This window comes from Manis javanica, chromosome 6, assembly GCF_040802235.1.
Source record: "Manis javanica isolate MJ-LG chromosome 6, MJ_LKY, whole genome shotgun sequence".
NCBI classification, from domain to species: domain Eukaryota; kingdom Metazoa; phylum Chordata; class Mammalia; order Pholidota; family Manidae; genus Manis; species Manis javanica.
The window spans coordinates 108507563-108523416 of NC_133161.1; the positions used below are offsets into that span (position 1 = coordinate 108507563).

The 15854-nt window shown below is 62.0% G+C and overlaps 1 protein-coding gene across 8 annotated transcripts in view; it reads left to right on the forward strand.

Moving 5' to 3' along the window:
- The window catches only part of CAMK2B (calcium/calmodulin dependent protein kinase II beta), an 84663-nt gene that overhangs the window by 57890 nt on the left and 10919 nt on the right, over positions 1-15854 (forward strand). For 6 of the 8 annotated variants that reach the window (XR_005053807.2, XM_036990941.2, XM_036990942.2 and 3 more), the window contains exons 5-13: positions 2173-2238; positions 6638-6710; positions 8874-8976; positions 9060-9143; positions 9756-9850; positions 9979-10101; positions 10409-10492; positions 11220-11262; positions 12074-12148. Coding sequence is in view for 7 of the 8 variants with exons in the window: in XM_036990941.2 (XP_036846836.2) it covers positions 2173-2238; positions 6638-6710; positions 8874-8976; positions 9060-9143; positions 9756-9850; positions 9979-10101; positions 10409-10492; positions 11220-11262; positions 12074-12148 (746 nt within the window). In the remaining variant the exon portion in view is untranslated. The remainder of the gene's footprint in view (positions 1-2172; positions 2239-6637; positions 6711-8873; positions 8977-9059; positions 9144-9755; positions 9851-9978; positions 10102-10408; positions 10493-11219; positions 11263-12073; positions 12149-15854) is intronic. The other 2 variants (XM_036990939.2, XM_036990940.2) reach the window with 1 other exon arrangement.

The following is a 15854-nucleotide window of genomic DNA, read 5'->3' on the forward strand; positions in this document are numbered from 1 at the left end:
TTTTGTCTCTCCTGGCACATACAACAGGCAGGAGAGGGAGAGGCTGTTGGGGGCCCAGCAAGAGGAATTTGGCTGGTGTTTCTGGATTGGGTGGGGAAGAGGGAGGGCCTGAGCCCTGCACATCTTCCCCCAAACTTCTGTGGCCCCCCGAGCCTGTAGTGGCCCTGAGCCTGCTAAAGCCCCTGCCCTGGGGCATCCAGGACACCCCAGGCCTGGTAGCTGTTTCCAAGATGGGCTGTGGAGGGAAGTGGGGAGCAGAAGCAGGCCCTGCCCACACTCCCAGCCCCCTGGCCATGCTGCCCACTCTCTCCCGCTCCATGGCACCAGAATTGGGAAACTGTTTCTGGCCCAGATCAACATCACCTTCAGGAGCCCTCAAGGCCCCTTGGTAGTCTGGGGGCTCTGTGGACTCAGGGGTTGGCAGGTTTTTCCACTCTCCACACATTGGGCTGTCAAAGGGCCCTGGGGACCAGGCCTGGGGACAGAGGGAGGGGCACCCCATGGGCTACAGCCTAGAGTAGCTGTGCCATCCAGCCAGCATCTGAGCAAAGGAAGAATGGGAGTAGGTGCTGGCCTCCCGACCAGGCCCTTCCTGGTCAGTGGGATGCCAACCCCCAGCAGCCAACCCTCTGCCCTACAGCTTTGGAGCACATGGCCCCAGGTACTGGTCACCCTAGACTGGAGCCTCCTGTGGACACAGGGGCATGAGAGCCTGTCCCAGGCCTGTGTGAATCCTCCTGGGGGGGTTTCTTGCACCTCCATGATGACCCTGGCCTGGACCTGGTGGCCTTTTTGCCTCTGCTGCTTGCACTTGGGGTCTGCAGAGATGGACCTATGAGCTCTGTATGCAGGGAGAAACAGTGAGTCCTCCTCTCCTAGGCTGGACCTAAAACTACATCCTGCTCCACATACACATGCACAAGGAACACACAGGCACACCTGTGCACAGGCTCAGAGGTACACACATAGGCACAGTTACACACATGCTCTCGAAGGCAGAGAGACACATGCACACACAGGCACAGAGGGGCACATGCAGGGGCACATGTGCACAAAGGCACAATAGGGCACACGTGCATATGCAGGCACACATGTGCATACTTTCACATGAGGTTCTGTTTCTCTTGGGCCATTTCTGCCTACCTGCACTGAGGCTTAGCCTCCTCCAGTGGCAAAGTAAGACCCTGAATGTGTCCAACAGGATCACAGGCAAGCGTCCGGCTAGAGCAGGGACAGGCTACCACCCAGCACATCCTCGTTTTTGTGTTTCTCCAACACTAAGAGCCCACATGTGCCAGGGCCACCTGCTTGGCAGTGTCACCCCTGCGGTTGTCCCTGCCATGGGCCAGCTTGGCTGTGTTGCTGGACACAAAAATCAGGCCACCCAAGCCCCACCTTTGAGAACTGATGGGAACAGAGAGGACAGTGGCTGGTGTAGGGCTGAGGGGGCTCAGAGGGCAGTGCCCCTTGGGGTCCTCACAAGACATGGGCAGGGGGGTTCTGGATGCCTCAGGGTGGGCCGCCCCAGATGGAGTCACTGGCGGGCTCAGAGCCTCGGTGGGTTAGGGCTTGACCAAGGCTGCCCCCCCCCCCCCCCCCACCCGCCCTGTGCCTGCTCCTCACCCCTGCTTGCTTCCCCTTCTCTCCTGGCCCTTGCTTCCCTGTAAGTGCCCATGTGCCCCTCGGTGCCTGTGTGTTCTGGGTCCCCGGAGGCCCTCCAAGTACAGTAGCTCCTGCCCTGGGGGCCCATTCCGACCTGAAGGCCACTCACTGACCAGGGTCTTGGCATGAACCCCTAATGGCCTTGCCCACCAGGGTGGCCAGGTCAGGGCACAGGGCCGGCTTCACTGCTCTGTGCCAGGCCACCACTCCCGGGCATGTGAGGGGAGAGCAGATGTCTAGATAGCGCCTTGGGCCAGGGTCAACAGGGCTGCTTGGCAAGTCCTAGGAGCTTTGCCTGTTTTCTGAGCAGTGCCAAGGCCTTGGAGTAGGCGTGAGGCTCAGTGTAAGGGTGCCACGTGTGCCCCTGGGTGAGCTGTCCCAGGGGACAGTGGCTATGGGGCTGAGGTGGTGGTAGCCTGGGGGTGACACTGGTAATGACATGCAGAAGCTGGCAGAGGGGTTGGGGGTGGGGTCTCCAGAAGCCGTGACCCCTGTCTGCTTTGCCTGCAGGGTGACTGGTGGGGAGCTCTTTGAGGACATTGTGGCCCGAGAGTACTACAGTGAGGCCGATGCCAGGTGGGTGTGCTGCCTGCACCGTCCTGTGCCTCCCCTCTCCCCGTGCCCACCCACGCCTCTGCTCCTGCGCATGTCCTGCTGAATGTGGGGTGGGGGTCTGCCTGCCTGCTGAGTGTGCCCCTATGCTGGGAGCCCTCTGAGCCGGGCAGCTCCGGCGTCACCAGCGCAGGGCTATGGCTGAGTCAGAGTGGCCCAGGCTCTCAGCATCTTGGGGTGGGAGCCCCCACAGGGGTCTGTCCTCAGGGTGATGGGGGTGGGGAGCAGAGTGGGGTTGTGGGCGGCTTCCCCGCCATGGGGCATCTGTCCAGGTGCCACAGAGGACACCACTGGGTGCCATCTTCATGGAGGCGTGAGCTCACAGGGCTTCCAAAGGATGGGATGGAAACCCCTTTCCATGGCCTCTGGCCAAGGCCGCCTCAGAGGGTCCCGCACTGGGAAGATGCCTGGGGCTGTCAGGCAGCCGGGGTCCCAGCGTCGGGAGCTCTGCTCCTCTAGGTGGGGCAGCTCCTCCTGCAGGGGCCATTCTCCCCAGGCATGAGCAGGACTGATGGCTGCTGAGGTGCAGCGTGGCTGCAGGGGAATGGCAGGACGCCTCCCCTGAAGGGCAGGCCACCATGACCTGCCAATGCCCGTGCTTGGGGCCAGATGCCACCATGGTCCTGACAGGATGCCGCTTTTGATGGTGCATCTCACCCCTGCCTGCCCTGCACAAGGAGACATGCCTGAAAGAGGGGGAGGGCTGACAGTGGCCCTCTCCAGGTGGAGTTACAGGTGCTTTTTAATTTTTGTATCTTTATTTTTAAATTTTCTTTAATGAATACATATTACTTTACTAATTAAGAAAATGAACGTTATTTTTTGAAGTAGCTTTTCCAACTTGCTCCTGTGCCCACAGGCAATGTTGCCCTTCGGCTATGGCCTGTGAAGGATGAGCGGGTCCTGGTGGAGCCAGGAACTGCCGCAGGGTTCTGTCCCCCTCCAGCCTGCCCCCTGGCTGCCCTGGCCCTAACCCTGCACTCCCAAGGGCAGGCATCTGGACCCTTCGTGGGAACTCTGTGGCGGAGAGCTCCCCTGGCCTGAGGAGCCCAGTGGGCCTGGCCCAGGGGGGATGGGGCTCTGGGAGTGGGCCTGTCCACATGCCTGGTGTCCTGTCACAAACTCTATCTTGTCATTGCCAGGCTGTGAGGAGGGGTGAGAGGGAATGAGGGGCCTTTTGAGCAGCCCCCACCCCACCCCTGGCTGTCCCAACTGATGAAACCTGTGTCTCAGGCTCTTTTCCGAGGAGACTTGGACCCAGTTGGAGATGTCCTGCACTTGACCTTTGTGCTACTGGTTGGCCTCCACGCCTGGCGTGGATGCCCACGTGGGAACTGTGGTGTGCGCGGGAGGCTCACTCTCATGACCGGAGGATAGTGGCCTTGATTTCATTTGCAGGGAACCTCCACTGAAGGGCGTGTGGTGGGGGCAGGTGCTGCCTGGCTGGGAATCAGTGGTCCTCCCAGGGTCCTGTCCAGGGCCGTGCTGCTCAGAGCTGAGCATGGTTTTCCGATGTGTTGCATCTCCAGAGAAGACGAAGCGAGGCACGACGTGCGTTCTGAGCCCTTTTCACCAGGAGCCTGAGAGGCTCTTAGGGAGCAGACCTTTACTGTAGAGTCTCGGGGGATTGGAGAGATCTTTTTTCAAACCTGGGAAAGCAAAGTTCAAGACATTTTAAAACCCTAAAAAGTGGCGTGGCTCTTGAGAGATAGCTAAAGGGGCCCAGTAAGAATCTGGTTGTCCCAGGAGGGGGGCCACTTCTGAGGTGACCCTCAGACAGAACCAAGACAACATGACCCAGGACCCAGCCAGCATCTGGAGTGGTTGCGTGGGGACAGTTCCTGACAGCAGAAGTGACTTCCAGATTGCTCAGAACATGAAAAAGGCCCCCTGAGGAAGTCTGTACAGTGTGAACAGAGGGCAGACGGCAGGCAGGCCCTAGTGACTGGCCACGTCTCAGATGGCAGTGGCCCTGGAGGGCGGGGTGTCCAATGGGCTGCTTTCTGGCAGGTGGCTGTCCCGTGCTACTGTGGCCACAGCATTGGTCCCCACGTGGTTCTGGAGACAGGCCAGTGCTGCCACACTGGTGGGTGCCTAGTAGCTTTGTCTTGAGGAACATAGTCTGCTTAGCTGGCAGGTCTGCAAGCTCTTGGGGTAAAGTTAGCGGAAGTCAGGCTGGCCGCGAAGCCTGGCTTGCATGGCCTGCCATATGGTGGGTGGGTCTCCCATCAGAGCTGCAGGGCCTGATGTCTGCAGTTTGCAGGGTGGGTGCTGGCTGGCATCCCTGGTGCACTCTGGCACTGATTTGGGCCCTGCAGCCCCAGGAGGGACAGGGATATGGGAGCACATCCCACCCCCCTGAGTGGATCGTTGGTACTGTGGTGATGGATCCATGGGTCCCAATTTGTGGAACATCGTCCTGCAAAGTGGGCCAAGGACACAGTGGACAGGACAGAGCCAGCAGGGCTTCACAGTCCAGTGCAAAGATGGAAGCTGCCCAGGCACCCACACAGAGGCCATGGCTGCTGCATGACGTGGGTGCCTCAGCACTCCCGATGTGGAGAGTGGAGGGCGTCCTTCAGGACCAGAGCTGAGGAGAGGTCACAAGCGAGCAGACAGAAGACAAAGCTGAACCCAAATCTGCAGCGGTGTCAGCAGGTTTGGGGTTGGAGCCAGGCCACTCTGGGGCTTGGGAGCAGCCAGAGGCCCAGCCTGTGGGCTCTGAGGGCTGCTGACATACTGAAGAAAGAGCAGGGCACACGGATGTGCCCCTGGGGCAGAACCAGGGTCTGGCTGCAGCAGGAAGGGCTGGTCTCCTGGAGTTGTGCAGGCTCCTGTGGGTGCTGGGGATTCTGAGCTGAGCACCATTTGCAGCTGGGAGCTTTTCCCCGGGAATGCCAAGTCCCTGGGGCTTCACCTGGCCTCTGCCCCTACCCAGGGCCTTTGCTGATCTGAAAGCTCCCCAGGATAAGGCCCCTAAATGAGCTTGCAGTGGCTGGCCAGCTGGCAGGGGCTGAGCCTGTGGCTGCAGTAACGGGGGGCTGGGGACACAAGGATGGGGATGAGGATCACAAAGGACTGCTCTAGGCAGATGAGGGCACTGTAGGAGGCTCTGGAGTGGGTCAGGCAGGAGGGAGCCAGGGGAGGGGCCGGAAGGCCCCAGGGCATGGGGCGTGGGGTCTGTGGTTCTAACCCTGAGGGCTGTGGAAGGTTGGGGGACCACCCAGCTCCTGACCCCACAGCCCACAAGAAGCCATCCCTATGGGGACTCCTGGTCTAGTCCTGGGCTCTGTGAAGGTGGCTGGGGCTGCTTGGGGGGGGGAAGGCTGGTCCCTCAGCCCTCTGCGTTTGCCCTTACAGAACAAAGTGCATCCTGACAGCACACCTCGCTCACCCCACAGGGTCCAGGCATGGCAGGGGTCCTGAGAGAGTCTGCCTGCTGCCCCCCTGCCCCTGAGGGGCATGATGGAGACCCTGGGCAGTGGGCTCCGGGTGGCCTGTGGCCCAGGGTGGCCTGTGGCCCTCCTGTCTCCAGGGACTGGCAGTGCTACAAGGGTGGTGCAGGACCCCAAGGAGCTGTGCCTGGCTCTGGGGGCAGTTGGAACCTGTATGGGTACCTGGGGCACCCTGAGGCGGGGGGCAGGCTCAGGCCACAGTGTCTTGAGTGCCCCTGGGCTGGGGGCATGTGGGGCTGGTGTGTGGGGAGTCACAGCATGGTGTGCCTGAGGGAGCCAGGAGCACTTCCTCCAGCCAGTCCCATCCAGGGAGGCCCAGGACTTCTCCCCCACCTGGAAGGAGTCCCCTGGCTTGGCCCCGAGTGGTGCCCCTCGCTGGAGAGCTTCCAGGACCGCAGGGCTGCTAGGGACCTGAGCTGTCTGGTGTGGCAGCCACTGCCAGTGTGGACACTGACTTTTATTACAGTGAGGTAACACAATGGCTGCAGCATTAGCCGTGCCTTGAGCAGGTGGACCTCACACTGGGGCACCAGCCCACCCTCTCCCTTGCCCACTCCTGGCCTGGCACCCCTCCAGCCTGCCTTACAGGGCAGGCTCAGCCCTGGCCTTCCTTCCACAGGGCGCCTAGCTCCGGGCCAGGCTTGGTCAGCATGAGCCTGGGCTGGGGTGCCTCTGAGGGCCTGGCCAGGGGGATGGCAGGCAGAGGGGCCTGGCTCTGCCTTGTGTTGACCTACAGCGTAGGATGCCGTCCCAGCCAGCGTCTCTTCTCCCACTTGGCCGGCACCACCTTGATTCCCTCCTGGTGGCCCCCACAGGCAGGGAACCCCACCGATGCCATACACACCCTGCTTTGCAGCCCCCCCACCCTGTGGGGCCACCTGCACTAATGCCCCTGCTGTTTGCCACAGTCACTGCATCCAGCAGATCCTGGAGGCTGTTCTTCATTGCCACCAAATGGGGGTTGTGCACAGGGACCTTAAGGTGAGTCCCACACTCTGCTGTGCCAGGTGGCTGTACCTATACCTGTGTGTAAAAGAGGCCTAGCCAGTCAGTGCGAGTTCCAGGAGACACTGTGTGCGTGGTGGGATGTGTGCATGTGCAAGCATGTGCTTGTGTGGACAGGAGCACACATGTATGGGCACATGTGGGCATGTGTATGTGTGCATGCCTGTGTGTGCACATGTGCTTCCTGTGCATGTTTATGCACATGAAGGTGCACGTGTGTGTGTGTGTGTCTGCGGTGTCCTTCCCAATGCCTCCCATTGAGGGGGCAGTGCATGCCACGCGGGGCTCACTGAGATGCAGACCCAGCAGGGGGCAGGTGATGTGGAGGCAGGTGGGGCTGCTGCCCAGGGGAAGCGGCTGAATGCCAGGCTCCCTGATCTTCACAAACTTCAAGCCCTTTTGCCAAGTCCTGCGACCCTGTGCTCGGCCCGGGGGAGGGCCTCGGGAGGGACAGCAGCCCTCCCTTGCCTCCTCTCTCCCCACCAGCTCCTCTCTACCTCCCCTCCCTCCCGTCCTTTCTCGGACTTCGGTCTTCTCCAAGGCTGAAGGTGGCCACTCCTTCTTGGGGCCACCCAGGGTGTGTGGGACAGTGTCCCTCCAGGAGCAGGCCCAGGACCCTCTTCTATGCCTGTCAGGCCACTGCCTCCCTCTGCATGCCTCTTGTGGCCTCCCTCGTCCTCCTGTCCTGTGTGTCCAGCCCTCTGTCACTGTGTCTTGTCTGAATTGGCCTCACTCAAGGGCCTCTGGGAGGAGGGGCTGCAGAGGAGCACCGTCCCCACCTTGCTCCTTGACCCCACAATTCATAGCTCACTGAGGCCAAGGCATAGAGGCAGGTCGTCTCCACCCAGGTGTGACAGGTGGCCACAGCGTCCTTGCTGAGAAGGAAGCTGCACGGCACCTCCTGCCTGGGGTTGGAGCAGGCTGCCTTCCCTTTTCCGGAGAGGACCCAGCATCTTGCCAAGACAGCCCCCCAAGAGCAGCAGGGGGTTGCTCTCAGCCAAGGTGGGGAGAGCAGAGGGGCTGCTGTGTGGCCCCCGTGGGACTCCAGGCTTCCTGCGCAGGGCAATTTTGCACTCCTGGGGAAGGGGTGCCCGTTCCTTCCCTCTGGGGAGGAGGTGTCTGGCCTGAGGTCCGGTCAGGCCCCCTATTTCAGGACTGTTGATGTGGGTGTGTGGGGAGGCTGTGGCTCCCTGCCCCAGTCACACTGGTAAAACCAAAATGTCAGGGGCCTCCAGTCTGTGCTGGGCATGCAGGGCCGCGTGTCCCTTCATGTGACACTGGGCGGAGTCTTGCCCCCCAGCCCCGTGGGGCCGGGAGAAGCCCCGTTGCTGTGTGCAGACTGGCGTGTGTTCTGGATCTGAGGCCTCCTGGCCCATCCTGACCTGTCGGGTTTGCAAACAGTGTTAATGGGGTCTGTTTGGCAGGGTTGGTCTACCCAGGGGCACTAGAGAGGCAGTGTGGTTTCAGGAGGCTGGCCTGGGGAGGGTGCCAAGGATCCTGGGAGCTACTGGTGATCAAGGGTGAGCAAGTCCCTCAGTGTGAGCACTGGGAGGCACCCAGTGCACAGGGACTCCTGGCCCTTGGGGCAAATGTCCTTCCTGGAAGCAGGGGTCCTGCTCCCTACGGAGGGGGTGTGTCAGGGACCATTCCCTGCTGTGGGCATCGGCACAGGCCCCTTCCCCCGCCCTGGAGCCCACCTGGTGGCTCCTCTTTGCCCACTGGGGGCTGCTGCCCCATAGGGAGGGCCTGGGCTCCCAGCAGGTAACCCCACATCGTGCCTCTGAGCGGCCTGAATTGCAGAGAGCACAGCATACCAGGGCTTGTGGGGTGAGCTTCCTAGCACCCCAAGTTCACTGTTCCTGGGTGTGAGGGATCCGAGCTGGCGCTTTGCAAGCCTGCAGGGCTAGGGCTCCTGTCTGTGTCCCCAGGGCTGTACGGCTATAGGGTGCAGGCCCAGGGGACCATGACTCTGCAGTGCGCCAAAGGTGAGGGGCCCCACAGGGTGTCAGCCGTGCGGGGGTACACCCATGGGGCGAGGTCAGGCCTGGGAACCCATGTCTGCAAACCTCTGTTTTGCCCCGCCACTGTGACATCTCCGGTGTATACCACGTGCTCTCTGGTCGGTCACCGCCCCTGAAGCCTGAGAACCTGCTTTTGGCCAGCAAGTGCAAAGGAGCCGCGGTGAAGCTGGCAGACTTCGGTCTGGCTATTGAGGTGCAGGGGGACCAGCAGGCGTGGTTTGGTGAGTGCCCTGATGGGCAGCAGGGGAGCAGGGCAGGGAGTCACCCGCCTGTGGCGCTTCACGCTGCCCTCTTCCCTCGCCAGGGTTTGCTGGCACACCAGGCTACCTGTCCCCAGAGGTCCTGCGAAAGGAGGCATACGGCAAGCCAGTGGACATCTGGGCATGTGGTGAGGCCGGTGTGCAGGGTGGGGTGGGCCGAGGGGCAGCGTGGAGGGTGCCGTGCCAGCACAGTCCGCTCTGGGACAGATTCACCCGGCACTGCCTCCGGGAGCCAGGAGCCCCTCCCCACCCAGGTTAGAATTGCCAGTGTGCCCCTGCTGCTGAGAAGCCCGACATCTGAGCCCACCCTGAGCTCAGCAGAGGGGTCTGAGCCAGTAGGGCAGCAGGTGCATGGTGGGGTTGTCCCTCGGTGGGGGTCTTCCCCAGAGGGGGCCTTCCTGTGAAGCAGGGTGATGGGGGGCATGCTGGTCTGTCAACGCAAGGGTTTCTGTATGGTGATCGTTGCTGATGCTGGCTTTTGGGGGATGCTCGTGGACCCCAGTGCCCTTACTCGGCTTGCTGGCTTCAGGCAGGGGCCCCCACCTTCACTAAGGAACTGGATTAGGGTCCCAGAGCTGGGCATCTGACTCCCCCCAGGGCTCACACACTGGACACCAGGTGACAGTGTGCAGTGACTGGCATGTGGCTTGTGCTCCTTGGATGCAGGATGGCCGGGGTCTGTGGGACTGGGCTGAGGGGCTGTGGGCAGCAGTGTGAGGCCCTTGCTCTTGCCCCCCCAGGGGTGATCCTGTACATCCTGCTTGTGGGCTACCCCCCCTTCTGGGATGAGGACCAGCACAAGCTGTACCAGCAGATCAAGGCTGGAGCCTACGACGTGAGTACTGGGCACCTGAGCCCCCCAGCCTGGGAGGTGGGCTGGGAGCTGGCCGGGGAAGGCCCCTGGGAGGTCTCTGTCTCCTGCCTGGGGAGGCGGCTTCAGACCCTTTGTGCCCTGTCTTCTAGTTCCCATCCCCCGAGTGGGACACGGTTACTCCTGAAGCTAAAAACCTCATCAACCAGATGTTGACCATCAACCCAGCCAAACGAATCACAGCACATGAGGCACTGAAGCACCCGTGGGTCTGCGTAAGTTGCCGAAGCCTTGGACCTCCCCCAGCGAGTTGACCGTAGGGCTGGGGCCCCTTGTGTAGATGGTCCCTTGTCTCCTGGATGTTGGTAGCCTGTGGCTGGGGATACACTAGTGGGTTTGCAAGGCCTTGGGCCTGGGAGGAAGGGCCTTGGGGTAGGGGGAGTCCTGCAAGTGTGGGGTGTGGGTGGTGGGTGGTCCCTGCTGCCCTGAGGCTATTCCGACCTTCCTCTTTCAAGACTTCTCAGGAACAAAGCTGAGGGCCTTCAGGGTCCCTGCAGTGTGTGACGGCCCCTTTCCCCACAGCAACGCTCCACAGTGGCCTCCATGATGCACAGACAGGAGACTGTGGAGTGTCTGAAGAAGTTCAACGCCCGGAGAAAGCTCAAGGTAGGCTGCTTGCACCTGCACCCACCAGGCCCCTTGGGGAGCAGCTGTGTGTGGGCATTGTCCCAGCCCAGATGGGGCAGGTGGACCAAGTATGCCCACAGCAACACCACCAGGGGCGCCCAGGCAAGGGCCCAGCCTCCAGACGCAGGGCAGTCACCCAGCTGCCTAGCACCCTGCCCCTTGAGGTGTTCCCAGGACTGTGCGCCCAGGCCCCTGGGGCCAAAGGCACCCCCTGACAGCAACATTGTCTCTAGAGAGCACATCTGTGGGTTGGGAGGCTCACGGCCAGGGGAAGGTTTGGGTGGAGGAATAGCCCACCACTGATGTCTGGCAGGTAGGGGAGGCCGGGAGGGAGGCAGGCTGCACAGGGAGGCCCAGCCTGGCCTGCAGGCCCCTCGATGGTCTCCCCACAGCATACCTGTGGTGCAGGCCAGCCTGGGTGCTCCAGGCCGAGAGCACACGTGGATGTGCCTGTCAGGGAGAGGGGGCCATAGGGAGAGGTGAGCCCCGGAGGAGAGGGTGGGCGGGCAGCCCAGGTCCAGGCCCAGGTCCTGCACTGTGTTCATCCAGACGTGGGTGGTTGGTCTTGGCACAGCTGCCGAGCCTGCAGAACCCTCATCTCTTGAAGGCTGTGGCCTGAGTCGGGCCAGGCACTCACCTGCAGAGGTCCGGACAGGGGTCTGCTGGGGGCCAGCAGCCCTGGCCTCAGCTGTGTGTCTCTTCCCAGGGTGCGATCCTCACCACCATGCTGGCCACACGAAATTTCTCAGGTGAGAACAGCCTTCTGCAGGAGGAGCAGGCTCATGAGTGACCCCACCAGCCACCTGCCCCTGTCTCACCACCTGGCCCCTCCCCCATCGCCAGCCCTTGGAGACCCGTAGGTGCCTGGCGGCTGCACCACCACACCCAGGGCCCACCCCGGCCCACCTGGCACACACCCCGGCCCTGTGTTTTGCGTCTGTCCTCGCCGGATGCCCCCTGTCTGAGCTGCCCACTGTCCAGGCTGCAGCTCTGTGTGTCTGTCCAGGCGTGATTGGCACCTCTGTGGCCTCGTTGTCCTGAGTCCTCTGAGCACCGTTTTGTGTGTGGAGGTGAGAGGAGGGTCTGGAGCCTCTTGGTGGAGATCCGGACACGACGGTGGCCGCCTGCTGGCTCACTGAGGGCAGGTGGGCTGGGGGTCTGAGGCCGCGTTGGGAGGCCTGTCGCCGGCACCTCTCGTCCTGTGGCTTGTCTGTGGCCTGCGCCGCAGCGTGGGAGCGTCTGTGCCACGTCCTGTCTGCTTGCGTCCAGCCCCATCTGTACTCTGCTGTGACACTGCTGCCTGGGACGGGCATGCTGTCACACTGCACACACGCCACCCTGGACTCCTCTGGGGTTCTCTAGAGAGAAAGGAGGCAAACGCTCACATGTTGATCCGTGTCCATCTTGTTCTCACTCTCCTGCAAAAGGGGTTCTGGAACCATCCGCCACCTAGACTTTAACTCTAATCTTCTTCTGCTTCCTTTGTCTCTTCTCTTCCCTTCCCTCGCCCACCCCTCGTCTCGGCCGCCCCTCCCCTCATCTCTAACCTGGTGCTAACAGTGGGCAGACAGACCACCGCTCCGGCCACAATGTCCACGGCGGCCTCCGGCACCACCATGGGGCTGGTGGAACAAGGTAGACGTTCTGGACTCATGTCCCGCCTGTCGGCATAGCTGCCCTCACTGCACGTCGCCGCCCCAGAGGCCTGGGAGCCCCTGCTCCCGCCGTGGACACGGCCCACAGGGCAGCGAGTAGCCCCACTGCTCTTAAAGGGGCCCAGTCCAGGTGACCCCTAAGCCACATCTCACCCCACGTTTGACTGAACCGTCTGGTCCTGGCCTCGAGTCTGGGGTCAGGAGACCCTCTGTTCAGAGCCCTCTGCCCTGAGGCTGTCCTCATTTGTCCCCACAAGTCCCCTTCAGAATGACCTTGCTCACCCACAGGAAGCCTTGGGGCTGCTGCTGGAGGTCCATGTTCTTTCTGAGTGGAGGGCCTCAGGGAGAGTGTCATGAGGTAGAGACCCTGCCCCGTGAGAGCCTGCTCGGTGCCCCACCCGCCCCCAGCCTGGTACAGCCCCCAGGGACCATCTACAATCCCTGTCACTCACATGGAGCTGGTGGTCTGGGTCAGGGCCAACGCGAGCATGTCTGCCCTGCGTGCCCCAGGACGCGGGCCTGGCTGGCCCACAAATGACTTCGGAGGCCCCCTCTTGGCTCTTTCTGTGAGATTCCCTCACCACCTCCCAACCTACTCCTCCACTGGTGAGAGTCAGACCTCCCAGGAGGCCCTGTTAGTTCCTGCACACCCAGTGCGACCTGGGCCAGACCCCCAGAGGACTAGCAGCCCCCAAGCATCCCAGTGGGCATGCCCAGCAGGCCCCCAAGGGCTGTCCTGGATCGACGTCGCTTTCTGGAGCAGCAGGGAGGTCAGGGGACGGTGATGTTGGCCTTTTGGCAAAGTCCCTCTGCCCAGAGACAGCAAGCAAGGCAGCCTCTGAGCCACTCTGCTGGGGGCTCCCACTGCGATGCCGCCTGCCTGCAAGTGGACAGTGCATGAGGCCACATGCATGTTGGCTTACCCGGGGCACCAGGGCTGCTGTGTCCTGGGGGGCAGCCAGCGCATGTGGATGGAGCCCCTGCATGGCTGTCTCTGGATGACCAGCTAGGAGATGAGGACAAGGGTGGGCCTCAGGGGCTGAGGGACCTGCCTGTGTGTTGAACAGGGGTCTCAGTTCTGAGGCCATCACTTCTCCATGGATAATGGCCTCCAGCTCCTTGGCCAGCGGAAAACCAGGTGTCTTGAGAGATATTGCAGTTCATCAAAGTGCCCTTGTTGGGTCCTCCTTTCCCTTCACATAGAGGACACTGGGGGGAACAGTGGGATGGCACCAATGGCCTGGCCCTGAGGACCCCTGGTGGGGGTGCACAGAGGCCTCTGCTTGTCTCCTAGGGGCCTGGGGCACCTGCTCAGCTCACCTTGATTCCTGCTGCAGAATAACACATTTGACTTGAGAAAACACAAAGGGGAACCCCTGCGCCTTTGCCTGCCAGTGTAGACAGGAGTCAGCATTCTGGAGTTAGTCCAGGACAGAGACAGGAATTTCCAGGAAGCATGGGGCCAGGAGTGTGTTTGGGACAGGCACCGCCAAGTGTCCACACTGTGCCTGGATGAGCAGGTGCTGGTTGGGGGCTCCTAAGCAGAGCGGGCATCCTGGAGCCTGGGCCACTGGGTGGCCATCTGAGTCCCAGAGGGGCATTTGTTAGGGAGCAGAACCATTACCATCCTGAGAAATGTGGTCTGGAATTTGGGTTTAATAGAATGAGGGGCTTAAACCCAGGAAGGACTGGCCGGAGGCCTCCAACTGCTCCCACACAGGCTGACCCAGGGCAGATGGGCAGAGCTGACTCCATCTCCACTAGCTTGCTGGGCAACCCTGGCTGAGCCTCAGACTAGCACTATTTCCACGTTGGAGTCAGCAGGCCTGCCACCCACCAGGCTGCCCATCTTCGATTGGGGTGGGGTCACCTTGCTTGCCTACGCTGCTGCCTCCAAGACACGCTGGATGCCTCTTTCCTCCTGGCCTCTGGGAGGAGGCTCTCCCCCAGTGTGGCAGAGGAGTGGGGTGCTCCTGTGTGCTGGACACGGGGAGGGGCAGAGCGGCAAGGTCAGCGGGGAGGTGGGGAGCCGCGCTGGCAGGAGAAAGGCCTGAGAGCCCCGCACCTGCAGGCCTGTCCTGGCCCCCCATGGCTTCAGGGAGGCAGACTGTGGCTGCTACCAGGGGAGAGTCTCAGGGTCCCTGCAGTGGGGAATGGGACATGACCCTGAGGTGGCTGCCCAGGTCCTGGGATGCCTCAGGGCTAGGGTGCCCCTGCATCACGCGTGGTCCGGAGTCTGGCTGCACCGGGAGGGGCCATGCCCTGGGAGGATGAAATGCAAAGCGAGCAGGCATGGGGTACAAGGGAAGGGGGACCACAGCCCCTTCACTCATGGATGCTGCAGTGCTCCCAGGGCGAGCCCACTGGACAGGGTGGGACCGAGCCAGACTTCTGGTTGACCTCTGCCTGTGGGAGGGAGATTGATGCCTGGGGCAGAGGAAGGCTGAGAACCAAAACTGCCCCGCAAAGCCCTCTGGCCAGAGCAGCCACACGCATCTCTCTGTAGAGCCAGAGTGGCGATGGGCATCTGGACAGGGAGGAAGGTGTACAGCAGGCGGTGGCCCAGTGGTGGGGGACCCGGCCTGGCCACTGCATCCCCATCAGGGTCCCCTGGGACAGGGGGGCTGTCGAACAGAGGAGCAGCCCACCCTGAGTCTGTCTCAGGAGATAGGTGTGATGTTCTGGCCGGGGGACCGTGCTTTGCATCTCGGGGTCTGTCTGGTGAGCAGCCTCCAGGGATGCTCCCAGGATGGGTCCCAGCCAGGCCCACTGTGCACCACCCTGAGCAAGAGCCGGCCAACCCTACTCAGGTCTGGCATCGGCCTTTGGAGCACTTCCTTCCTGGCCTTGCCACTGGCTGCTTCTCTAACGTGCCTTGGGGCACCGCTTTGCTCTGGAACGTGGGCGGGGCAAGCGGGCAGGACCTGAGACAAGGCCCTGACTTGCTCTCTTCCTGACCAACACCAATCTTGTTTTCTCTTTCTTCTTTCCTCTCCTCACCTTTCCTTTTCTGTGAGGTAAGCTGACTTCTTTCTGTTCTGCAGCCTGTAATTAAAACCAACCCAAGCTGCTGTGGAGGACGCTGGCACTTGGGCCCAGGGACTGGGGGTGTGTGGTAGGCCAGGTGGCGGACAGGCTCATGCAGATGGGGAGGCAGAGCCAGGCCATCCTGGAGGTGGAGGTTACCTGCTGGGTCTGGGGCCCCAGGGCGGCGGGAGCCTGGGTGCTTGTGGCCTCTTTGGTCCCTCCCTACCTGCGTTGCCTGCTGACCACGTCAGAGCCCAGGTGCTTTGGGGGTGGGCAGAGAGGCTTGTGTTGGCCCAACCAGTACTGCCTGAAGGAGACCAGAAATGGCCCCAAGACCATGGTGCAGGCCTGGGAGTGGCCAAGCCCACCCTGTGTGGGTGGCCAACTGCCACATGCCTCTGGAGAACATGGAGAACCACAGAGGATGCCCACCACCCTGACATGGGGCCCCGTGGCCCTTGGCAGAGCCTACATGCCGCCCACAAGCTGAGAGCCCCAGGTGGGAGGCGATGTCTTGTGTCCCCCATGGCCATGGAGTGTGGCCAGGGGAAGGGCCTGTCCTGGGGACCAAGGTCCTCTGGTAGCCCTGCTCGGTCCCCCTAGGCTGGCCCTGCTCAAAACTGGGCACAGACCCTCTCTGTTCCCTACAGGGCACAGAA